At 36.0% G+C, this 26,376-nt stretch overlaps 5 protein-coding genes across 5 annotated transcripts in view; 1 reads left to right on the top strand and 4 right to left on the bottom strand.

Moving 5' to 3' along the window:
- Window positions 1-4,205: 4,205 nt before the first annotated feature.
- Window positions 4,206-4,964, bottom strand: LOC106137163 (protein lethal(2)essential for life-like). Its single transcript, XM_013337943.2, has one exon. The coding sequence runs from the start codon at window positions 4,793-4,795 to the stop codon at window positions 4,277-4,279; it is 519 nt and encodes a 172-aa protein (XP_013193397.2). The 5' UTR covers window positions 4,796-4,964; the 3' UTR covers window positions 4,206-4,276.
- A 1,846-nt stretch (window positions 4,965-6,810) lies between these two features.
- LOC106141456 (alpha-crystallin B chain-like) lies at window positions 6,811-7,314 on the bottom strand. The gene has a single exon (XM_013343108.1). It carries the CDS (start codon window positions 7,312-7,314, stop codon window positions 6,811-6,813), a length of 504 nt encoding a protein of 167 aa, XP_013198562.1.
- Window positions 7,315-7,957: 643 nt separating this feature from the next.
- Window positions 7,958-8,742, bottom strand: LOC106137133 (protein lethal(2)essential for life-like). Its single transcript, XM_013337897.2, has one exon. The coding sequence runs from the start codon at window positions 8,641-8,643 to the stop codon at window positions 8,095-8,097; it is 549 nt and encodes a 182-aa protein (XP_013193351.1). The 5' UTR covers window positions 8,644-8,742; the 3' UTR covers window positions 7,958-8,094.
- Window positions 8,743-12,280: 3,538 nt separating this feature from the next.
- LOC106141463 (protein lethal(2)essential for life-like) lies at window positions 12,281-13,144 on the top strand. Its single transcript, XM_013343114.2, has one exon. It carries the CDS (start codon window positions 12,431-12,433, stop codon window positions 13,010-13,012), a length of 582 nt encoding a protein of 193 aa, XP_013198568.2. The 5' UTR covers window positions 12,281-12,430; the 3' UTR covers window positions 13,013-13,144.
- A 5,935-nt stretch (window positions 13,145-19,079) lies between these two features.
- The window catches only part of LOC106141454 (uncharacterized), a 48,791-nt gene continuing 41,494 nt past the window's right edge, over window positions 19,080-26,376 (bottom strand). Inside the window, exons 9-15 of the mRNA XM_060951451.1 lie at window positions 23,520-23,725; window positions 22,699-22,865; window positions 22,030-22,305; window positions 21,413-21,620; window positions 20,809-20,954; window positions 20,242-20,364; window positions 19,080-19,778 (exon numbers count right to left, since the gene is read on the bottom strand). Of these exons, the coding sequence (XP_060807434.1) occupies window positions 19,080-19,778; window positions 20,242-20,364; window positions 20,809-20,954; window positions 21,413-21,620; window positions 22,030-22,305; window positions 22,699-22,865; window positions 23,520-23,725 (1,825 nt within the window). The remainder of the gene's footprint in view (window positions 19,779-20,241; window positions 20,365-20,808; window positions 20,955-21,412; window positions 21,621-22,029; window positions 22,306-22,698; window positions 22,866-23,519; window positions 23,726-26,376) is intronic.

The following is a 26,376-nucleotide window of genomic DNA, read 5'->3' as shown; positions in this document are numbered from 1 at the left end:
TATTACAATATTGTTTTTAAATATACCTTTATTCAATTTATTCAATTTTGATTTTCCAAGATATATGATTTTAATTTTCTTTTAAAAGTACCTAGTGAATTTGCTTCTTTTATTTCTATAGGCAGTTGGTTATACATTCTCACACCTTCAAACTGGATGTTTTTTGAACCAAATTTTGTCCTCGGGGCGCGAGATACCAAATGATTTGCATTACGCAATTTCATTCTTTGGGTTTGGCTTTTTTTTTGGAATGTTAGAACAGTATGTATTTTATTATTAAGAATTTTATAGATTAACGTGCATGTGTAGTACTTATATGTCTGGTTTATGTTCATTATTTTAGTGTCTGTATATATTTTTATGGTTGGCGTATTATAATCATAGTTAAAAAGTGTTTTAATAAATTTATTTTGTGCTCTTTGTAGTGGTTCTAAATTAGATTTTGCGGCTGTACCCCAGATTTCTATTAGGTAATCTATGTGTGGTTTTATTAATGAATTATATATAATGTATTTGATTTTACGTGGAAGACAGTTCGAAACCGCACGAACGGCACCTGACAAGGATGTCAATTTAGTCTTAATTTTATGTATATGTTGTTTAAAATCGAGGTAATGGTCCAAGATAATGCCAAGATATTTTTCGCTAGATTTTTGTTTTAGTTCATCATTATCTATTTTAAGTTTTATTATATCGTCGAGATTTTTGTTTTTTGCAGCAAATATAACGAAATTAGTTTTTTCAGTATTAATAGTGAGGAGATTCGACAAAAACCAATCGTTTAATTTGTTAAGATCTCTTTGTGCTTTTAATTTTAAAGTTTTACATGAGTGGCCATAATAAAATAAGCAAGTGTCGTCTGCATAAAGAGATATGTCAGCCTTAAGGCCCAAATTTTTTATGTCATTGACATAAATTAGAAATAAAAGAGGCCCCAAAATGGAGCCTTGAGGAATGCCGAAAGTCATTAAAGTTGGGGTACTTTGATGTTGTCCTATTTTCACTATCTGCCTGCGGTTTTGGAAATATGATTTGAATATGTCGTGTGCCTTACCAGTGATACCGAGATTTGACAATTTGGCAAGAAGTAGTTTGTGGCTGATTGTATCGAACGCTTTCTTGAGATCTATGAATACACCGAGTACTATTTGTTTTTCATCGATTTTATTTTTTATTTTAGTCACAAGGTCTATTGTTGCTGAAAGTGTGTTTGATTTTGGTCTAAACCCGTATTGTTTGTTGTACAAAAAATCTTTTGATTTTAAGTATTTCTCTATTCGAGAGTAGATCACTCTTTCAAAAATCTTAGAAATGACTGGTAAGACTGAAATTGGACGGTAATTGCACGGATCTGATTTATTACCGTTCTTAAAAATTGGTGTTACTTTGGCAATTTTTAGAGACTGCGGGAAGACTCCCATTTTTAAACAATTGTTTATACTATTGGTGAGCGGGATGGCAATTATATTTTTAATGCATTTGATCATTTTGGTGCTGATACCATCTATGCCTGAACTAGTATTTGGGTCTAAGTCATTAATTATTTGAATAATTTCGTCCACGGTTGCCGGCACAAAACTTGTTAGCTCAGTCGCTTTAACTATGTTCGGTGATTGTGTATCGTTTCGGTCAACTTTTTGGTATTTGTTTGGGATTTTGCTTGCAAGTGTTGAGCCTACAGTAGAAAAATAACTATTGAAACTCTTGCAAATTACTTGCATATCCGTTATTATTTTCGAGTTCAGGATGACTTTGTCCGGTACTGCTGTATGTTTGATGTTGTTACTAGCTAATTCATGAATGGCTTTCCACATTTTTTTAGGCTTGCTCATGTGATTTTTAAAGAACTTGAAGTAGTATGTTTTTTTGGTTGTTTGAATTTTCTTATATACTCTGGCTCTAGCTTCTTTAAATTCCTGTTCTAGTTTTATGTCTTCTTTATTTGTTTTGTATCTATGCCAAATTTCATTTCGTTTGTCGATGTCTTGAATAATATCATTTTTAATCCAGTCTTGACGTGGTGGGTTTAGGTACTTAGATTTAGTGACTTTACTTGTAGATAGACATTTTAGAATACTTTCTTCCAACATTTCATATGCGCTTTCGTCTTTCCTTATATTGTGTTCTGCTGAGTCGTGTAACTTTTTATAGTTTACTGCTGTGTAATAAATTTTTTGAACAGGTTTACTATAGTGGTTTTCAACTTCTAAGTATATTTGTCGATGGTCGGACATCGATGATTCAATAAGACTAAAATTAAAATTGTTGTCTTTTAAGTTAGTGCATACATGATCAATAATCGTGTTTGTGGATTCTGTTACACGCGTGGAGTACTTCCGGTGGACTTTGTTTATTATCGTAAAGTTGTTCTCTTTTAAAATATCTTTATATTTTCGAGTTTCCTTGTCAGGTACCAGTAAGTCAAAATTGTAGTCCCCAAAAACCAAAGCTCTTTTCCTTTTTTCCAGTTGTTGTGAATATAGTTCAAGAAAGTTGTCAACGTTCTTCTTGTTGGGGTTGTATATAGCACCGATGTCCAGAGACTGCTTTTCAAGATGTATCCAAAGATAGTGGTTGTTGTCAGCTATACAATGGTCTTCAATCATCCTGTGCTTTAAGTTGTTGTGAACAAAGATTGAAACACCGCCTCCTTTGCGATTTTGTCTGAAATTGTTGTAGTGGGTGTAGCATGGAATGTTGAGTTTTTGGACGTCGGTTTCATTTTTTATCCATGTTTCAGTCACAACAATTATATGCGGTTCTATCTGGGCAGCTATGCATTTAAGTTCATCCAGTTTACCTTTCTTGACAAGACTGCAAGCATTTATATATAAGCATTTCAAAGACTTATGAGAACTTTTTATGTCATTATAGTTTTTGATGAACTTGTGTGTTATCTTCCCCCTGGAGGGGGCTGCTAGTTTTTTGACTTGGATGTCTCTTTTCCTTGCTTCTCTCCCGTTGTTTGGGTAATTTTGGGAACTCCTTTAATATATTTTATGGCTAAATTGGTCTCTCCCTCTGTTTTCCGACTTTTCAATTCCTCTTTTAATTTTTGAAAGTGCTGTTTTTGCAGGGGCGTTCTGTCAGAGAATATTTTAATGGTGTTCATTTGTAAATTGCTCTTATTGCGTAATATAGTTTTTACGGTATTTTCCGATGTATAGCAGGCTTTGATGGGGCGATTTATACCAGGTTTATATTTTCCTAGTCGGAAGGTTTTATTTGGTTCAGGACAGTCGGGATAAATAGATTTTGTGATTTTTGTAATCTCAACCTTATTGTAAGTGAAACGGTTGATTGGGCTAGTTGGCTCTGGAATACCCAATATCACTATATTTTTAGAGCGTTGGTGTCGCTCGTGAACTTCATTTACAATTTCTTCATAACTTATAGATGGTTCAGTAGCTGTAGTTATAGTACTCAACGTTGTGGTTTCCCTAAATTGGTTTAAATCTGTTTCTAAATTCTCAATTTTCTTTTCAATATTCTCTGTTTTTGTTTCTAACTCGTTAAGTCTTAGTTTTGTATTACTCTGATCTAATTTAATACTTTCGATGGTGTCACCAATACTATTTACATGAGTTTTGATAGTAGTGACGTCTTCATGAAGCTTATTGATATTTTCAGCTTGGGAAACGCTAGTAGCTTTCAATATTACCATTATTTCAGACACCTGTTTTTTTAAATCTGAAAGCTCTGTTTTTATCCAGGCATCATCATTTTATTAACGTTTACTTACTATAGCTTTCAGTCTTGGCTTTCAATACCAAATGGTCTTTATACGACATCCAAGAGGTGGAGTGGTTTTTTTGATAGAAACATCACGCTGTAATGGTATGACTAGAAGTTAATCCTCAATGCCAGTTATGCTAACGTTATGAGCGCAATAAAGATGAAAACTGAAGATATCTATACGATATAGCTAAATAAAACAAACTATTTGGAGGAAGATAACACTTTTGCTCAACACTCGCAATGTGGAAGCTATTTATAACTCGTATTTGAACACCGCGAATACCGATGCGTGGGACATAAACAACGCTTCAGGCATACATAAATAATCTTCATCGCTAAAACTTTAAGCCTTTAGAAATCTCCAGAGTGCACCATTAAATTCGGGATAATAAATTACTATTCACGAATAATTAAATTGGACGTTTTTAGAGGTAAACGAACAGTTTTTTTTTATAAAAAACATCAAATTTTTGAACAAATAAATACAATTTATTGCTATAATATAGGTACTTAAAATCAACCAGTCTTAAATTATAAATTAGCTCTTGATAACATCCTTAGAGGCTTCATCCACTACTTGTCTGATAGGCCCCGTTGGTGTGATAGGAACTAATCTCTCACCCTTGGCAACGTCCGTTTGTTTAGGAGCTACCACTGTCAAAACCCCATCAGAAGAAAGTCTGGACTGCACCGCATCCACATTTATATCTTCAGGTAGCTTGAATCTTCTCGAAAACTGTCTTGAAACGAATCCGTGTTCATCTTTCTTCTCTTCATGTTTGCCTTCAATGATGATGTAGCCGTCTGCTGTTTTGACTGTGATCTCATCTGGAGAGAAATGCTGTACATCTACGTTGATTTGGAATTTGTCCTTTTCACTTTTGATTGAAGATCCCGCGTCGGGCCACCATGGTTTTAGGCGCGAAATTAATGGTGAGCTCAAAGTTGCAGCCGATGTGACGTCTTCTGGTGAGAGTGCTAAGCCGAAGTTTTGGTCGAGAAGGCGTCTTGGCCAACGAGGATGGTCGTAGTCGAAGAGATAAGGTAGGAGAGACATTTTGGTCCGATTTCTGTCACAGTAATGTCTGTACTGTTAGTTTTCGGGCGGGAATCGTTTATATATTGAGAATGCGTGACGTTAGCAAGGTAATGCGTTCGAAATAGATCGTCTCGATAGTTCTGGATGCAAAATTGTAATCGTTGAAGTTCATTAGTCATACGGACAGAGTGCAATGACATTATATCGATTCGCATATTTATATATTGAATCGGAATGTTCGTCACAATGTCGATAATTTTATTGATATACTTATTGGCGCTGATAAAATTGTTGTCAGTTAACAACAGCAGCCTTACACAGCACTTGTAAAACTGTGTTTTTTGTCATTGACCTTGTAATCTATCGGAGTCGAGAAAAATCTCGAAGGTACTATGGAAAATTGTCAAAACAATAATCTATTTTGTAGCCGCAGATATAAGAAAAATATTTAACAGATTTCTGTTTTTTCTAGATCTTTCCACTACGGCCTGTAAATATATGACTTGGTAGTAACATTCTTAGTTCAGCGAGCGTTAGCGTTAGCGTATGTCCCCGGCACAGTCCAGGTGACGGGTTCAGATCCCGCGGGATAGGATAAAGTATTATTTTCGACCTCATTTCTTTAGAGAAACAGGTACGTGGCACATGGCAAGAAGCACTTTAGGCTGGCTTTAGGTCCATTGATGAATTTTTTTTTGTACGAGACACATTGTTTTTATGACTGCGGTGAAACTCAAACGCGGGACCGCTCGTTGAGTCAGAGTCAAATAGGTACTTTAATCACTTTGCCACCGACGCTTTTGCTTGCGAGAAATGATTCAATCGGATACATATTTTTGTCCAACGCCCACTCACATTAAAGGTGGCAGGAATATTTATAAAAAAGATCATTGTTTTTGTAAATAAACAATGATGTGTGTACCATTAGACACTTGGCATCATTACCGAGATTCCGTCAAAAATATAAATAACCTTGCATTCAAAATATTTTTTTATTTCTTCCTTAAAATTAATATAAAGAATCCGTTTTATGGTTGTGTGTAACATAAAAATAGTTATGAAAATGTAGTTTTACGGGACAGTTTACACAGATAGCCTCGAAGTAAGGTGAGACTTGTGTTACGAGTTACGAACTCAACGATACTTATATTTTATAACTAGCGACCCGCCCCGGTTTCGCACGGATGCACAGCCGATACTAAATATATCTCTATTAGAACTAACTAAAGGACCGCCCACAAAGCGGCTAACTAAGTCTTACTCCCGGCAAAAGTGTCACTTCTGCCTGCAGTCCCGGGCCGTGCACCAGAAATCGTAATATTTTAATTTCACCACAACTTCAAAACCAAACGTCCAATTTTAATATTTGGTCTTTGAATGAAAAGACCAAATATTATCTACATAAACTGCATTTATTGATGAAATTATTTATTTTGATAAGGATTAATAGCATGAGTAAAAAAAACCGTTTAAATGTAGACCAAAAAAAATTTAAGATTTTTAAATAAAAATGAGGTTGTTGTGCCTCACTCGACATAGATAGGTATAGTGTGTCGCGGACTTTTTTGTAGATATTTATAAGATCTACAATAAATTTAAACATTTTATGGTTCTATCTTTTGTAATTTAGGCAGCGTACGCAAAATAAGTAACTTTTTGGTTGATTTTTTTCAGTTTGTGTCCGAAATATCCAAATTTATTATGGAACCCTATTTTTTTCCAAGATAAAATATAGTCTATGTTACTCGTGGATAATGTAGCTTTCGAATGGTGAAAGAATTTTTAAAATCGGTCCAGTAGTTCTTGAGCCTATTCATTACAACCAAACAAACAAAGTTTTCCTCTTTATAATATTAGTGTAGATAAACAAATATATCTCTATAAAACCACATCCACTGACTCAGACCAATTAAAGAAAGTTCGTTTCTCATCATGCCCTGCCGGGATTCGAACCCAGGACCTCCGGTGTCACAGACAAGCGCATTACCTCTGCGCCACAGAGAACGACATCAACAAAAAGCAAAAAAGGCGTGCTATTTTTTATCATCTTTATTTGTATCTGTTTTAGTTTTACTTCTATCATCTGCTATATACTTGGCACACAGATCCTCTTTACTAGGTTTTTCAGGTTCTATAAGTTTTTGATCAATTTCTTCATCATCTCCCACAGATATAGGTATAATCCTTTCACAGGGCAAATTTTTCTCGCAGAATTTCCTTGGCGCTGTTACAGTTAAAATTCCATTTGGCGATAACGTGGTTTTAATAGTCTGTGGGTCACATCCTATAGGCAATTTGAATTTTCTGACAAATTGTCTTATGACAAAACCATCTTTCGTCTTCCGCTCTTGTTTACCTTCAACAATGATGAATTCCGGTCTCGCCTTCACCCTGACCTCTTCTTTATCAAATTGTCGTACATCTAAAGTGAGCTGGAATGTTTCCTTATCAATTTTTATCGAGGGTCTGATGTTTCTCGTTTGGTTAACGCACGATTTTAAAACAGGACATAATTTTGCTCCTAGTCTTAGAATCATTTTTCAAAAAGGGAATATAATAAAATGGCAAACTTAAAACAAAATTTATGATACAAAATAATAGGAAAAAATATAATTTTCAGTTCATTTTTCCTGGCCTACCTGGTAATTTGATTGACTGACAAACTTGCGTCAAATTGAGAGATTTCAATTTGTCGTAAGTTTGCATAAGTGGGTCTTGGTCACAAAAAGAAAAACAACTAAAATATATGTAGATTTGTCTCTTAATATAATTTTCCATGGCCGTAATATTTTTCTAGAAGAAATTGAAAGTAATGTATGTTTGTTTGATTCACTTTCATGTCAAAACAGCTGAACCGATTCGCTAGCAATGTTGGCAGCTACTCCTAAAACCTACTTATCTAGTATTTTTGTCAAAGATTTTTGATGAATCTCAGTGGAATAAAATAATACGGAGTTCTTTCGCTTTTGTATTTTGCTAATAAATTGCCTTCGATCAAGTAAATAAAAAAAATATGGGTAGGTTAAGTCGAAGTAAATTGCCAAAATAAAGCCTTTCTAAAGTTTCATTGAATTCGGTTCAGTGGTAGCTGTGCAGACATAACGAATAAATATAATTCGGATCGGAATAGGAAGACTTTTCTTATTTGATTAATAAAATAAGGAAATTAAACAAAACAAGTTAAAATTATGGTAACTTCAATTTATTTAAAAATAAAAGTTACAGGAATATTAAAAAAATATGAATCTAGAAGAGTCACATAATGAGTAAATTATCAGTCTTAAAAATAAAGGAAAATAATACATTCATTAGGTATTTTATTTCTTTTCCCCCTCGCTCTGGTCTTTGATTTCCTTGCGCACAGGTCCTGTCTGCGCAATGGGCACCTTCCGCTCACCCTTGACCGCCTCGGGCACCTTCAGCGGCGCCGTGATGGTCAGCACGCCGTCTGAAGACAGCCGCGACTCCACGGCGTCCGGCGTCGCGCCTTCAGGCAGCGCGTACCGCCGCACGAACTGCCGCGAGATGTACCCGTGCTCGTCCTTCTTCTCCTCGTGCTTGCCTTCCACCACCACGAACCCGTCCGCGGTCTTCACCGAGATCTCTTCAGGCGCGAAATGCTGCACGTCCAAGTTGATCTGGAACTTGTCCTTGTCGGCTTTGATGCTGGAGCCGATGTCTCTCGCTGCGGCCGCTAGCTGCCTCCAAGGTCTGTAGTAGTCTGACGACATCATAGGCGTCGCAACAACTGTAAGCATGTCGTCCGGTGTCAATGACAAGCCGAAATCTTGGTCGAGGAGCCGGCTAGGCCAGTGGTGGCGGTAGCGCGGCGATTCGTACCCAAATACGAATGGTAGCAGCGACATTTTTTCCCTTTCAAACAAATTAATTACACTCGTAGAATCACAGAAAATAACTGAGAAAATCTCCTTACTGCTCGGTTCGCACTTCGTATTGCTCGTTCTCAAATTCCATGTCTGGCGAGGCAAAACGCGCCTTTTTATACGCGGGGCAGCGACATCTAGCGTGTAGTAGAAATTTCTCGATTTACGTCATTCATCGTTACATAGACTGGGCGCTATCAATGTGTGCGTTATGTTTATGAATGTAGTAGTTGCGATAGTAGGTAAGTGCCATCTGGCGTAGAGTAGAAAATACTAGAATCTTCACCGACTGGGCGTTTCTGCGTACAGCCAGGGGGTCTATCAATGTGTGCGTTTGAATGTATGTGTATGTGCCAGAGCAGTGACATCTAGCGTAAAGTAGAAAATACGAGAATACGCCCGTCATTACGTCATTGACAAACAAACATGTTTACTTATGTGATTTTAGCGCCATCTCGTGAACAGTAACAATTTCCACACAGTTGATGATTATAATGACGATAAACACGATTATTAAAACTATTTTGTACGTAAATATTAAAAGGTATTTGTTACTCTTTGACCTGGTCCAGATCTTTAAACCTTTGTTTCACATAAAAAAAATATTTCGATGCCTTAAAACATGTTAAGTTTTTCCTTGCTTCGATAATATAATTAAAATCAAAATATCAACTGCAGGTCTGCTGCTACAACCCTAAAATCCTACATAATTATTATTAATAGATGCTGAAGAAATCTGACCGATTCCGACCTAATTCTATTCCTACACACTCATGGTAAAGCCTAGGCAAAATATTATAACGTTTGAAAGAAAAAAAAACGTCGTTTCTCTTTAGGATAGAAATCGGGTGGGAAAGTTAAATTTCTACCTCCTTATTAATATAGCTTTTGAGGGTTTAATTCAGGTTTAAATATTGCAATTAGGCAACTTGAAACATAGATACCTACTGGGACACGGTAAAGTCTGAGTCGGACGCTTGCATTCTTGCATGGGAATGAAATACATACCTACACAATAATCACGTCTTATCCGTTGCGGGACAGACAGAGCCCACAATTCCGAAAAGACTGGCCACGTTTAGCTGTATGGCTTCATCATGGAATTGGGAGTAAAATTGTGAAAGGTTGCTAGTCCATCTTCTAGAAGTACGTAGATATACATAGCAGCAAGATATACATATATAGGTAATGTATAATTATATATATTTTTTACATAATGCCGAGTCGGGAATCATTGATTTCTACCTTCTATGAAGAGAATATGCCGAATGATTTGCCGGTACTTTCAAAATCACTTTTAATTCTGTCCCATGCATGCAGTAAAGGCGACTAGGGGAGTCTCTAAAGTACATTCATGTGACAGTCTCCTGCTGGTCGAGTAAGGAAGAAAAGTTGTAATGCTCTTCGTCCAGCTGCTTCTCTTCCTACGCAGTTTGTCGAAGTCAATTAAGGGATAACCTTCTAAACTTGGAATTCTTTTAGGCGATGGACTGGTAACCTAGTCACTGTTTGAGTCCCGATTTCACCAATGAGCTATCCAGCTAAACCTTTCGAGTATTTTAGAGATTGTTTGTTGGCTCTGTCTACACCGTAAAAGAAGAAGAACTGAAGTACTATATAATATGCAATAAAGGTTTTGAATTAAATTGAATTGAGAATCTACCATAGAATACCTAAGTAGATATTTCTTATTAATATAAAAATTAAAAAACATATTTTTTTCTTTCATCCCTTAGCAGGTCCCGGATAGTTTTTGTAAAGAGTTATTATTATAACATCCATAAATATACATATTGTAAAGTGTACATCCCTTGCGGGGTAGACAGAGCCAACAGTTGGAAAATCTTGTGGACAGATTTTGACAAAGTTTGGAACAAGGGGTTTAATTAGATTTTCACAAAAAGTACTTTTCACAAAATTGGTGGTGAAAGATAAATAGAAGTACCCTTTTTTGTATGTGATAAAATAAAAGTGCTTGCCGGACAAAAGATAATACGATCCCTTTCTCGTAGGATCCGACTAAGGGAATAATGTAGTACAACAATGATTATCCAAGCTGTTAAAGCCTCCTATATGCTAAGGGTCATGGAGGTCAAAACGAAGTGGTTTCTATATATTTTTTTAGAGGGTAGTACCTACTTTATTCCAGCCTGAATTGTGGCAGGCATATAAAGGTAGGTTACTTATCCTGCTTCATATAAAATCAATAATTTTTACTTCAATTAATATAAATAGAACACTCAACTAATAAAAATAGATATAAATATGTATGTCAGAATGGCTATATTACGTAGGTAAATAAAAATCTAGATAGTTAGGTATAGTACCCTATCCGCGGGATATAATTTATTTTATTGCTTTTTTATTTTATTGACAAAAATGGGGATCAGATAATAAAAATTAACATTACAGATTTAGGTCTTTTTTATTATTAGAATTAATCATTTTTATCAGTTAGGTAGGTAGGTAGGTCTTTTTGAATCTCAATTCTATCATTTACCCAAATAGCTGAACGTGGCCATTCAGTCTTTTCAAGACTGTTGGCTCTGTCTACTCCGCAAGGGATATAGACGTGACCATATGTATGTATGTAGGTAGATAGGTTAGTATTATATTACAAACAGTGATTTATTGAAATGCACAATATGTAAGAAGGTGCGGCAACATTCTAGCAAGAAATAAATACGAAAACAACTTAATCACGCGTATATTTTTAAAACAAATAATGTTCATACTGATAAGATAAGCGAATTATGTCATATGAATGCATAGGTGTATAGAAAATCGGCGAAAATACGAAGGTGACCTTGACACTGTGTTCCCGGCTCTTCGAGATACTTCTACCGGTCAATGACTGCAGCCCCGCCCGCCATAAACACAGGGCTTGTTAGTTTGCGGCCCGCATAGCTTTTTTACAACGTTGTGAAATAAAATTCAATTTATATAAAATGATATGCATAGGTAAATACATAAATTTAGTCTTTATCCCTTGCGGGGTAGACAGAGTCAACAATCTCGAAAAAAAATAAAGGCCACGTTCAGTTGTATGGCTTTATGATGGCATTGAAATTTTAAATGATTGATTAAATTGATTCTCTAATTATTTAAATATCTGTATCGTTTTTGTATATTTAATTATATTATATATATATTTCAATCCAGCACCTGCTCGTTGTATTAGCTTGCGTGTAAATTGTACCCATGGTTATTCAGATTATTATTAAGTTAAATTTCATCCAAATCTGTTCAGTTGTATTATGACAAATAGTAGCGAACATACATTCCCACAAATTTTCTACTTATATTAAATATTTTTATATTAGTATGATGTTCACATACGTTGTTTGGACGAATGTGGAAATACACTCAATATGCTTTCAACGTTATTATAAAGGCAAAGAACGATTTCTCAAAAATTATAAGTCAAATTATTACAAGAAATTAATGATTATTTTATCTGTTTTAAGTTATTAGGATAATAATTACATTATTTCCAAACAAATTTTACGAGCGCTTATACGTGCGACCCATTAGTATTGGGCGCTACTGAAAGCATACGATATTTCGAGTATTTTCTACCCGATACTAGATGGCGCTTGCTCGCGTATATAAGGAGACACTAGCCGGCAAGCCGGCAGTGAATTGAAAACAAACAAACGAGTTTCGGAGCGATCTCAACGACAACACAAAGCTAATTCTTCTGATATTTCAGAACAAATTGTGTATCTGCGAGTTTTTCAAGAGAGTTTATTGAAGAAAGTACAATAAAATGTCGCTGCTTCCATTCATGTTTGGCTACGATTCGCCGCGCTACAGCCGCCATCGCCACTGGCCTAGCCGTCTCCTTGATCAAGATTTCGGCTTGGCGTTGACACCCGACGACATGCTGACAGCTGTGGCATGCCCAATTCTGTCTTCAGACTACTACAGACCTTGGAGGCAACTAGCGGCCGCAGCGAGAGACATCGGCTCCAGCATCAAAGCCGACAAGGACAAGTTCCAGATCAACTTGGACGTGCAGCATTTCGCGCCTGAAGAGATCTCGGTGAAGACCGCGGACGGGTTCGTGGTGGTGGAAGGCAAGCACGAGGAGAAGAAGGACGAGCACGGGTACATCTCGCGGCAGTTCGTGCGGCGGTACGCGCTGCCTGAAGGCGCGACGCCGGACGCCGTGGAGTCGCGGCTGTCTTCAGACGGCGTGCTGACCATCACGGCGCCGCTGAAGGTGCCCGAGGCGGTCAAGGGTGAGCGGAAGGTGCCCATTGCGCAGACAGGACCTGTGCGCAAGGAAATCAAAGACCAGAGCGAAGGTACCAGTGATAAGGAGAAGGAAGCCAAGAAGGGCAAGTGAAGATCTCTAGTGAAACTGTGATTAATGTGAATGTATTGTTTTCTCCAAAGATTCGTGTATGGCAGTGCCATTCGAGACTGATTTTATTTTATGCGGTTAAGGTAATTTCAATAAATATTTAAACTTGTTTTACTTTCATTGTTTCATTGCTTTGAATCTCCCAGTTGTCTCGCAAAACCAATCAAAAGCCAAAAGATAAATGTCCTGGGTCTGTCCCTAGAAAATTCTAAAAATGAATCATGTAGGTAGATAGGTACCTTAGCCTAATAATCATAAGACAGCATTTATTACCCGAGTTGCCTCCTGCGACATGTAGAAAATAATTGCAAAAACACCACATACATTCTTATATCACGCCTCCCATCGGGGTAGGCAGAGACTGTGGATTTCCACTTGCTACGATCCTTACATACCTACCTTGGAATATTCTACGATTACGGGTACCTACCTACTCCTAACATTTCCCTTTTTCAAGACATTCGAAATTTGGTCCTTTAAAATTCGATGAGGCCGGCGCTCCCACTTTTACAGTCAGCATACCTACCTACCTTATAAATTCCTTGCCTTTCGCACTACATTTTATAAAATTTGTGATTGTCAATTATTTATTACATCGATCGAAATCCTGTTCTGGCTGAAGACCCAGAACAGGATTTCGTACCTACATAGGTACCTTTTGATCATAATCGGTTCAGGTAGTAGGTACCTATTTTCCGTGAAGGAGTAACAAACATCCATATAATTACAAACTAGCATTTATATTATTAGTAGGATGTTAAAAAATTCTGCTTGTACCCGCGACTTGACGAAGTCCTCATCGTTAGACGTAACATAAACTCAAATTATTCAAATTCAATTTTTTTATTTGCGTAATAGGTAGGTACCTATATATAGTTAAATCATAGAATACCAATAGAAAAAGAGTAGGAAACTCCATCAATTTTCCATGGATGTTGTAGTAGACGACAAAGGGAGGGGCTTATAAACTTGGGATTTATTTTTTGCCCTATGAATCTTGTACGAAAAAGAAACACCATTTTTTGTATGAATCACTTTATTTGCTACAACAAAAATTGCCACTGCGCAAGTCAGCGGCCAAATAATACCATATTTATGTAATACAAGTAATAGTGTATAAAACAATTATATAACCTTTAGAAGCTCAGTTACGCATATCACTACCGTGTTGTGTATTCACAATTTAATTTATATCAATATCGGTTTGGAAAATACATGAGTAATTAAATTATTTACAAAATGCGTCATCTATCGGGGCTGGGTGTAAACTGTACTGGGTTAAGAAAAGAGAATCGTTTGCATGCTTCCGAGGGTAGGTCCGCAAAGGTAGACATTTTTGTTCGCCGAATCAGATTTGCCAAATTAAAGTCTTAGATCGCTTTTATAATTACGCACTTTTAGTATTGAAAGCTCAGGAAGTAGAACAGTTCAATTTTTAAAGGTACTTTACTTCCGGAAAAGGGACTATTAATACTGGCGGGGTAATTTATCTGTTCTTTGTAGAAAGCAAGCTTCCTAGTACCTACAGAGCTTCCATTTTTTTCGTAGCTTCAACCTTCTAAGAGCTTCGGAATTCCCACTTATAGCCTTTCTCTCCAATACGATTCTATCCTTGTCTACGCATCTGCTAGACAAAATAAGAAAAATGGACTTTAAATCGCACAGACATAAATTTCTTTTTTGTTGAGATTGTAGGTAATAAGTGAGTTATTGCGCCCTGGACATTGGTGTTTTTGTTAATGGGCTAGACAGAGCCTTAAGTGATCGAACATAGAGGCTACGTACAGACGGGATAGTAGGTTATCGTATTTTGTTTTTTTCACAACATATAACTAGCCTATCGCTTATTTAGAAATCTGTGTGAAGAACCAGTGTGTACTAATAGATATACCAGCTTGACTTTTTAATCAATGAACAAATTATCAGAATTTCAAATATATTTTTATAGACTGATAAAGAATAAAAATTTTCATTTTCCATTCAATGTGATTAATATGTGATATTCTAATCTCAGAATTATCGACTTTTTTGATGATTATTTTTTCAATATAATATAACATATTAAAGTAATTCTTTAAAAAAAAATTGATGTATCTACTTCATATAATTTGGTTACAGTTTTAAAAGTCAACCGGGTTTAAAAGAGGTTGTTCCCAAACCGATATTAAATTTATCTACAGTTAATATTGCTACACATTGAGACATCTAGTCTTCAATACGTTACACTAACACCCAACAACTTATTACAAAGCGACAATTGAATAAATAAATATTACATTTATTCACATGCAAGTATTGATATTATGTGTGCTACACAAGTACTGAAGAGGAAAGTCAATAGAACGCTATCCATCTTATATTTTGTGTAAATCTTTTATGCTTGTCCAAAAAAAATTATTTAATTTTTTTTTTATTAAAACAGTAAATATTGTTTTGTACAAATAAACTTAAAATCTTCTGGATCTTTCTTCTTATTTACCACTGAGACAAACAAAATTTTAGGATTAACATTGGCTACATATCTTCAAGTATCTTCCACGTGAGAGAAGCGAGCGTATATTTTATAATTATTTATTATTTTATTATGTAAAAGAGAAAAAAAAAAAAAAATATTTCCATTTTTATATTGACTTCACTTGTGCAGTACGCATAATAATTATGCTATTAAACAATGACTTGTCTAAAATATAAATAAATAACAGTATTCTTAATTTTACTGTGTTGGTACAAGTTGGAATTGAAGAGCGATTTTATTTTTAGCCGAACTTATAATTTTTTTAGATAAATTTCAAATGGCACCTACGTTTCATATTGATTTCGTTTTAAAAACTTGATTTTTTATTTTAGACTGAATGGTAGACTACTAGATAATACTACTATTAAGCCCACGTATTGTGCTTTACATAATTTTTTTTTAATGTTTAAATAAAGAAAATATGCTCTTCTTTTCTCACTCGTGCCAATAAAAGTGTCATAAATGTAAGGTTGAGTAACAAAATATTAGTTTTACATTAGTGATGTGCTATTAAACAACAGTTATCTAAAATTAATCGATCCAATTATACAGTGTTTGTATATTTTTATTATTTACTATAACTTATATACATGGAAGGCATAGGCATGTGCATGATATGTTCAGAAAAGGACGTCATTTCAATGAACCGTTCAATAATTATAATTTATACATTAACAACGTCAAAAATGAAGAAACGAAGAACATTATATGTATATAATTAATTCATTTTAATATATAAAAAATTTTAGCAATACAAAATCTTACGACAAAAAATTTCTTCGTCACACCTACAAAAGAATTCAACATTCAATTTAGAAACATTTTTCTAATTTTTTCTTTGTAAATTTCTTAAATTTATCTAAGTCTCTCTAAATCTAAGCTACATAAAGATGTACGCCATTTTGCTTTGCATCGTCTAATGCTAGAAATACGATAGTACAAAATTGAGCTTTATTGATATGTATCGTTACGATGAATTTTCTGTCACGCATGACTTGAAAATAATTAATTGTTACCTTTGTATCAACATATAAGTATATTTATTTACTTTTTAAACAATGTAAAATACAATCCCTCATGACATAAAGTTCAATTAAATTTTTATTATGTTTACCAATAAGATAAGGGAATAAGTATCTCCAGGCGTTAAGCGTGATAGTGCTTAGCTTAAGTGATATGTTTTGGGATTTCGAAGTGATATGTTTATATATTATTTAGAAAAATCCCGTATTTGTTCAATACATATTAAATATATTTAAATAAAAGACAAACAACCTTAAGGTCTTAGAATACCCTACGCTATGTGTACATAATATTGAATATTTTGCCTTAAGACGAACGATATTTCGCTCGCTATTAGGTACCTCGACGAAATTATTAAGAAATATCTATTAGTAAATGATTTTTTCGTCGAGAGTTGTAATTGTTTTATTGAATAACTAAAAAAAAGATTTAAGAAACTTCTTATTATAAAGGTACATATTACTCATTTCTCAATTTTTCTTTTTTCAATATTTTAACGAAAAAATATTATGTACCTTGCCGAATGTCAATGGCCATTTTTTATAGCCTTGTGAAAAATAAAACCATATCGACACAGCAGAACTTAGGTGTGTGACTATTAATATAACAGTTCTATAAAGTTGATTTACTCCTGTTTTTCAAGCTTCTAAACAGACGAGACTTCATACTTTGTACACAGTATTCTAAGTAATCTTGTACTAATTATCATTACAGAACACAAGAGCTATACTACCTCAAATTAAAGCTTCCATCTTTACCAATTAACACTTTACCCCTAAAGTGTAATATGTTCCTGAAATACCTTAAATTTAAGTGTTCACTAACTTTACTATGAGGTACAGTGGCGGGCAAGGCTATGTGAATGAAAAAAAAATCCCGATCAAAACACATGTGCTATTTTAAATCATCACATTAATTTTGTGAAATAAAAAGAAAATCTCTAAATTTCTTAAAGAATTTTATTTTATTAATTTATTCAATAAAAAATATCAGAATCCATTGTGAAGTTTGCATATCGAACTTCTTTTTTGTAGTTATACAACCATATATGGCCAATAATAAAAAAAATTAAAAACACAGTTAACACAGCTACATCTAGGTACATATGCTTCATTTGTTTGTCTCGTTACAATACTGAGAGCTTTTGAACTAGTTTTAAAATGCATATCTAATATTACTTAAGCAGTTTTAACATTATTTTTATAATAAGATCGTAAATTCATAAAAAAATCATAATTTCTATATTTTATTGATATCTACTTTATTTCATAAAATGTTTTAAGAATCGTAATACCTTTTTCAATTCATAACAAAGAATACTGTAACGAATAATGTAACGAATACTTAATCCCATAATTCTACCCGCCACTGTTCCTTCTAAGGGTGCATTCACATTGATCGTAATATCTACTACAATCGTCTAACAGAAAGGCATATATACCGCTACGAGTACACAAAACTATACCTATTGGTAAAAGAAATAACAGTTAGTTTCCTGCAGCAGACGTAGACAATTTTTTCAGACAAATTAAGTGTTGAGGTAGTGTGTTATAGTTAAAAGTATATCTATTATATTACTTAATTGGCTAAGTTCACTTTTTTACGTTTATTTTTATTATTCTTTAAAGGAAAAAGTTTTTTAAATAACAACAGAGTGCTTGTATTTTATTAAGTAATAAATACCTAATCAAAAAGACAACATTATTATACATGTATGTAAGTACTAGAACAATGTAAAAAGTAACAAAAAATATTAATGAAAAAATTTAGAGCTTGTTTATCACGGCTCCTTCTAGCAATGTTTTGCTTTCAGTGAAAAAAGTTAGTTTAAATTAAGAAAGTGAACTTTGCTATTTTGAAATATTTAAGTATCAGGCAGTACAGTTATAAGTTCGATATCAATTTAGAAGAAGAAATTATTTAAATTATAATTAAGTCAAGGTAAAGTTTAGAATCTTAAAAATTATGACATAACATTCCTTTTTCATTTTTGAACATCCCATTGATAGATCAACTTTTCGGTTATTCATGTCTAATCTTTCGATTTGGCTTTCTCCACAGCTCAACCTTTCTGGACTCCATACTCAATCTATTCATTATCCCTTTATATACTGTTTTTATTCACCTTTCATAACATGGGACCTTATAAATTTTACAATTTCATCTCTTGCGAGGCGCCTATCGTTAATATATCGTAAGAGCTAACCAATCGCTTACCAGTCATCGAGTTTTAGACAAAATACTCTTTTCGAGGGTATGTGCGGTATCTGCTGCTTTTAAACTGAGTCAATAAGGAAGAACTGTATAAAAAATATTGTGAAATTGTTTATTTCTGCTGCAAGAACCCATGTAGATGTAAAAAGAACCCACAGTGGTGTAAAAGGCGATGACACACTTATTTACAAAACCAGCCTTTTAAGATCCAACTACAAAGCACCAGTCTAGATGAAATTAAAATGAAATACATTAACTATGATATGTTTAGTTTTCATCTCAGTCTTCAAACTACCACTAGATACCTAAGCTAGCGGATTTGACAATCCCATAAGAAAAGGACGCGACATTTTCAAAACGGAAATCATCAAAAAGCCTCGAATAATTTATAGTACATCCAATTTTGTAATACACATCTCTAGAAAAATATTTAGGTATAATTGCATCGGCAACAAGTACATTAAAATTAGTAAATATTGTAATACTCACAGCTTTTATGATATGTATCATTTTCTTAAAATTATCTTTAAGTACATCTATTACACTTACATCTATATCTTCTGTGATATGTTTCGTTTGTGCTTCACCTAAAGCAAGTGCATGGTGCCAAGTATTCGCAACAACTACATTTATAAATTCATTGTAACTCTTTAAAATAGATAAAAAATCTTTTAAAATATATCTCTCATTAAAATAAATATCTAAGGAGTGAGATTTGCCCTTACCACCGAGTAAATTCGAGAAACAATTGACGGCTTTGTTATTAGAGAGTGTGAAAGAGATGTCATCAAAGTTATAAAGAAGAGTGAGGAGGACAATGATAGTGTAGAGGATGGCGTAGGGCTTGTGAGTGGAGATAGCGGAGGAGGGGGGTGCGGGGTAGACGACGTCGACTTCGGCGATCTTGAAGATGGAGAGAAGCAGGTGGGAGGAGATGTCTTCGTGCTGCGAGTTGATGCGAGACTTCACTTCTTTGAGGACGTCGATGCATTCCTCCTGTAACAGTATCACAAATTATTTGAAATATTTAATATCTCGAAACAACAATGTGAACATAATCAACACAATGTACAGTGCACGCTAGTTATCTTATCCAGAATTATAAGTAAGCCCCAATACTTTTAAAAAGGTTTAAATCCCTTAATATAGTCCAGATGTACCCAGACTAGCCTAATGACTTGGGTTTAAATTATCGAAAGAGCGTACTTTGCAAAGCAATGAAGGCCAGATATTTTAGCTGATTGGCTTGATGTCTATCTATGATACCTATAAATGTTTTCGTTATCAACTAGTGTATCTACTGAATCCCTTTACAATTTGTGTTCTTTACGGTTTTATTCTTTATAGGCCGTACGCTGGCTTATATGACCACATTCTTGTTACTGATATAATCACATACTTCTTGCTCAAGTTGATCAGAGTCAGGATAGTCTTTATATAAGTCAACTTTATGTATCACCTTTTCTCTGTCTAACAGTGCCTCTCCCGCCTCCCGTAACAACTCCTGTTCCTTGGGCGGCACGCTCGCTGATATGATCACGTTCTCATTGCTGATGTTGAACAGAGTCAAGGTGCAGTTTGTCTGAAATACACATTGTCAATAAGTTATATTATCAGGTTAGCAAGCTAAAATTTGCGGTGATTTGTAAGTCGCGCGACTTAACCATTTCGTCGTCCTGTTGGTTATTAGCCTCTGTTGCGACCTGCTTTGCAATAACCCGCGATCTTTCTTATCAAGATTCAGGAATAGATCGTGACTTCCTAATGGTGTTAGTCCCGGTCCTAACTTCTCCACCTGGAGAAGAGACCGGGTTCCGCCGATGACCATGATCCTGGTTGCATTGGTTAAGACAGGTTTACAGCTAAGCTATAAGTTAGCTAAGCTATAAGCTGGAATCGGAGAAGTAGGTGATTAAACGAAGTGAAACCTGTCATATCTGATATTTCTCAGTCAAAGAATCATGTTTCTGGATTTAGTAGTCTATATGTAGACGGTTCCTCATCCCTCGCCGAAAACAGTACTTACCCCATCATTATCGACCACGTTCATGTACTGCTGAAGTAGACGGACGGCATCTTCAGCTCCCAACCCAGTGTGGGGTCGCAGCAAAGCCTCGTCCACTGCGCTGAATCCAAGAAGGAGGTAGACACCTTCGGGAAGTTTATATTCCCCTGGAAGTTTATAGAAATGTTGGGTTAATTCAGTTGTGATTTATCATCTTTAAATTAAAATTCTATGCACGTTATAGAGCTCACTCAGTGCTTAAAAATAACTAGCTAAGGTAATCGTTAAATGATATCCAGTAGAATTTATCAAAGTAATATTTATTTTAGATTCATCTTACCCTGCAATGCCATAAAAATAATGATAAAAATGATGTTTGGTGATAAGAGCCCACGTTTTTAATCGTGACCTAACTTCCTCTTCATTACAAAGATGATTGGAAATGTTAGTATTTCTTGAGGTCAGTGTCAGATTGAAACTGGCAAAACTGTAAAAGGTGTTTCAGTAAAGATAGTTTATCATACTTACCAGGGTAGGGTCATCGGTTTCCTGTAGACCTGTCACCCTGAGCGCTGGGGTTGCAGACTGCTTTTCAGGAAACCTAGGGGGGCTTCGCAGAACTTACCAGGGTTGGGTCGCATGCAGATGAAAGACCCCGAGTAGCAATAACAACGTCCCCTGTACGCCTGGTACGCCGGAGCAGCGTGCGAGTAGTGGGCCAGCCGGGACGAGCAGGGGGCGCGAGGTACACAGGCCACTTTGCAAGACACCTGGAGCGAGACCTCGCAGACGCACAGGTCAGTGCATTCTGCCAGTTCTGCTGATCGGTACAGCTGGAAATGTAGAGATTGTCATGTTTATTATGTCAGTTGTTTTTTTTTGTATGAAACATGTTCTGGAAGAGTCGGACACTGTTCTCCAATGGTCATTTGGCCTGTGAGCGGTTCGACAGCATATTTTACGCCATCGGTTGGCATCATCGCCACGAGATTGGCCGACAAGACTTTTCATTTTCGATCGATTTGTCGACACAAAAGTAAGAGTGAAGTGATGAAAGAAATGGACAGATTTTTAAGAAATTTGGCATAGATAGATAGACCTTCAGAAGTGACATAGGCTAATTCCCACGAGAGCGAAGCTTCGCGCCAAAACCAGTATGATGTTTCTAAGGAAGCTTGGTGGTTTAATGCATCATAAAAATATTATCAGATTCGGAATTGATTATTATAAGCGTTAACTTACTCGTCTGGTCTCGCCCATCTTTATATACTGCGCCTGATCATCACTCTCCGGCTTCTTCACCACGCAGTACTTCGCCGGCTCCAACGTCGTGGTCGGCCTTGGTGTCGTGGTCGGCCTTGGTGTAGTTGTCGTCGTAGTTGTTGTAGTAGTCGTGGTGGTCGTAGTAGCAACGGTGGTAGTTTCAGTTGTGGTCTTCACCACCGCAGTGGGTTCTTCGGCGTCGACTGGCGTCTCCGTTGGGTGGGATTGGGTTGTTATTATCGGGATTTCGGGCTCCTGAAAATTTGATATTTTAGGCTTGAACCTTCTGATTTAGAAATTATTTATTCAGTAGCTCAGTAGCCTAAAAATATTTGTGCTGTTTTGACGCAGAACTGTAAGTTTTCTCTAGTATGGGAGTAGGTGTGAGACTTTATTGAAAGTATTTTTTTATTATAATAATTTGAGTGCGTTTTACCGCAATTTCCCTGATGGTAAGCAAGATGAGGTCGAAGGTGGTGTAGGCAAGCTAAAATAATGCCTATTCACTCTTGCCTTGAAAATCCCCAAATTGTTTATATCGGGAAAAAGAGATGTATCTACATCTCTTTTTCTTTTTAAGTAGATCGAAAAGTTTGGTACCGTACCCTACAATCAAATCTGTTCACAAGCGTATATTATACTTACGACAATCTGGATTTCTATAGGCGCCTTCTCCTCCTGCTTGGGATGCCTATGAGTGGTTGGGTGATGGCGCGCAGAAGGTGGGATGGTCATGTAGCTGATGCTGTTGTCCAGAGCAGTCGTAGTTAGGAGGTAGCCGTAGGTCTTGATGTGGTAGTCGCTTTGGGCTTCCACTGTAAAAATATATTTGATATTTCTATCATTAATTTACATGAAGGTGTTTCATGGGTTACTAATTGAACTGAACCAAAATGTCTGGAAGGCCACGTTCAGCTGTATGGCTTAATGATGAAATTGAGATTCAGATAGACAGGTTCATAGCCCATTGCTTGATAGAAGATTCCCTAGTTTATAAGCCTTCCCTTGATAGACTTATACAATCTGCACGGGAGAATAAGCATTTATTAGCATTATTCTAAGAATCATAGAAACAAATAATCCTCAAAGCAAAAAAGGTACGGTCCCGTGGCAAGCGCGGGCAGAGAACTGTCTCCTGTCGACTCTTTATCCAAGAGTGGACCCTTTCAGAGTAACATATATACATACAGTTTACGGCCTCTGTGGCTCAGCGGTAGTACGCTTGTCTGTGACACCGGAGGTCCCGGGTTCGAATCCCGGTCAAGGCATGATGAGAAAAGAACTTTTTCTGATTGTCCTGGGTCTTGGATGTTTATCTATATAAGTATTTATTATAAAATATAGTATCGTTGAGTTAGTATCTCGTAACACAAGTTTCGAACTTACTTCGAGGCTAACTCAATCAGTGTAATTTGTCCCGTATATACATATTTATTTATTTATTTATTTATTTATTAACATTCACTCACCAACGCAAGGGTTGAGCCAAAGTAGCCGTTGCCAGCCGAGACACTCGACCATCAGACTGAAGTCAGTACCACGGCAGGCACAGGCAGCCCTGAGCTGAGTACCAAGGACTGCCACCACAGCAGCACGGCAGGCACTTGGGGCTCCAGCACAGCCCAGGGTGTCAGCATCGACGGCACACCATTGCTCGAAGTTCTCAAGACGTACTCTGTGAAAAGGAATCATCGGTTAGAGAAATGGAGAATGTTTCTGCGACTTACGACGACTTGGGAGATATAAGCAGTACTCTGCTTACCACTCGAGAAAGTGACGGGACATATTAGTAAGAGCAGGATGGCAATATACTGGACTTCTGTCGTTCTTTCTCGATTGTTCTGGGTTATTGGTAACTACCTTTTTTCTACCGCTCCGCTCGTTCGGTCTTTAGCTTCATCATGTCTTTTTCACCAAATATTAACTTAACCAAAGCATAACAATATGATTGAGATACTCGGAGAATTTAGCAGAAGAATGAAAAATTACTACGGAGAAACTACATTCATTTCTTACTTGACATATCTACCTGATTTTTTGATAAGAAAAATAATTTCGAGATTTGGAACACATTGGATCTTGGATTATGTTAGAATTTTTGCACCAAGATGTGCGGGCACTATCCAAAGATTCATTAAAATCTTTACACAGTTCCTTCCTTGCGCAAAGAATAAATTAGCCAAATCGAAAGTTAATTGACTAATCCTATTAATCCATGGACCAAACCACATTACCACGGCGGTGCTCATAGATAACCCTGATAGAATTAGCGTCGCCCTTGTCGCCGGCCGCTTGTGGTCACAGGCCTACTAATTGGGTCCTTCGGTGATTTGGAGCCAGGAATCTCAATACGATTAGATAAGACGTACATATCCATACATATCTCTCATACACACAATCGTATCATGCCTTTATCCGATGCGAGGAAGACAGAGGTAAATGCTTTGGTTTTTTAATGATTTAATTGGAATTTAGAAGTAGTAAGAAATTAAGAAATTTTAATATATTTCTCTTCGAAAAAATCAGAATGACCAACAAATATGTAGTGCAGGTCTATGCATTTCAATTGTATAATGACATGACCAAGGAGTGAACCTTAGGCGAGTTTGATATTATTTGATAACTTTACAACTGCGCAGAAAACTACGTGCAACGCAAGACGATGACGTATTATCCATATTTTCAACAATAAAATTGCATTTTTATTGCCAATATAGAGGCTGCCCGCGACTTTGTCCGCGTGGATTCATTCCCGCGGGAACTCCGGAAAAAGCAGCTACCTACATACCAAATTTCATCGTAATCGTTTCAGTAGTTTTTGCGTGAAAGAGTAACAAAAATCCATACTGACATACTTTTACTTTCGCATTTATAATATTAGTAGGATTCCGATTACTACTAGTCACATAACTTTTATCATCTGTTCTAGTAAAATCAAGTGGAACATTTGGTGTAGGTATATGCTAGGATACAGGGCACAGGCCGGTGGGGATTGTCTGTCGGTATAGGTAGACATTACCACAGAGCAAAGGTATCAACTCTATGCTAATAGATAGAATAGATTTATTTTGCAAAGTTGGATACAAGGTGTCACTTATTGACATCACATCACTTAAATCTAATTATATCTATTAGCGCTTCCAAAGTGCATGAGTAGAAGAAACGGCGGAACAAACTTCACTGCAGCATTTTCACCGGACGTCAATCCTACTACTATTATAAAGGCGAAAGTTTGTATGGATGTATGGATGTTTGTTACTCTTTCACGCAAAAACTACTGAACCGATTACCATGAAATTGGTATGTAGGTAGCTGAAGACCCAGAATAACACATAGGCTACTTTTTATCCCAGAGTTCCCGCGGGATTGATAGGGTTTCCATGCGGACGAAGTCGCGGGCGGCCTCTAGTTTACAAATATATGTAGGTCTCTAAAATCTAAATCGTGGTCGAATATACATTTTGACAATGTATGTTTAGTGCGGGTATGGTTTTTAGGTAACAATTATTTATAATTTATCTCGTAATGTAATTTATTAATAATAGTTTACACTTTTTATTCCTTGCGGGATAGACAGAGCCTACTGCTGACTTAAAGGCCAAGTTTAGCTGACATTATAATGAAATTCCGATTTAAAGTTTTAGAATTCGAGCCATTTTCATGCAATGTGGATTCCGGCACTAATAAAAAAATCTAAAAATCTGAATATTACAAAATCATTGGAAATTATGTATTCATAAATTTAATTAACTTTTAAACCACAAGAGATGAATTTAACTTGGCAAAAAAGGCAGCATACACAGATAATAATGAAATTGCTACCAAGAGTACTAGGGCAGCAGAAATAAATAGGATATTGGCGTTTCCATAATTCCGAATGTGTCTAGAGTCTCGTTTGTAGGCATTGCATCGCCATACATAACTAGGTCCAATGGCACTCGCCTTGAATATTGAGTTCTTTCGGTTTTGGCACAAAACGATTTGACAAACCGTATCATGGATATTTGACCAATCATAAGTAGAAATTAGAGCCTTAAGAGGGCTACATTTCGAGGGCCTTTTGGTAAAATAAAAAGTACAAACGTACATAATGATCACATCTTTATTTTTCAAAGATTGACAGAGCCAAATGTCTCAAAAAAACTGACAGGTCCCTTCAAAAGGTACTTGGTATTCTTCTTTTAGGCGATGGGCTAGCAATCTCAAATCTCAATTTCATCATGAAACCATACAGCTAAGCGTGGCCTTTCAGTATTTTTGAGACTCTTGGCTCTGTCTACCCCGCAAGGGAAATAGACGTGATTATATGCATGCATACATTAAGTG

Source organism: Amyelois transitella, chromosome 25, assembly GCF_032362555.1.
Source record: "Amyelois transitella isolate CPQ chromosome 25, ilAmyTran1.1, whole genome shotgun sequence".
NCBI lineage: Eukaryota > Metazoa > Arthropoda > Insecta > Lepidoptera > Pyralidae > Amyelois > Amyelois transitella.
Note: the sequence above shows the minus strand (reverse complement) of the source record. Positions and strands in the feature narration are given on the sequence as shown.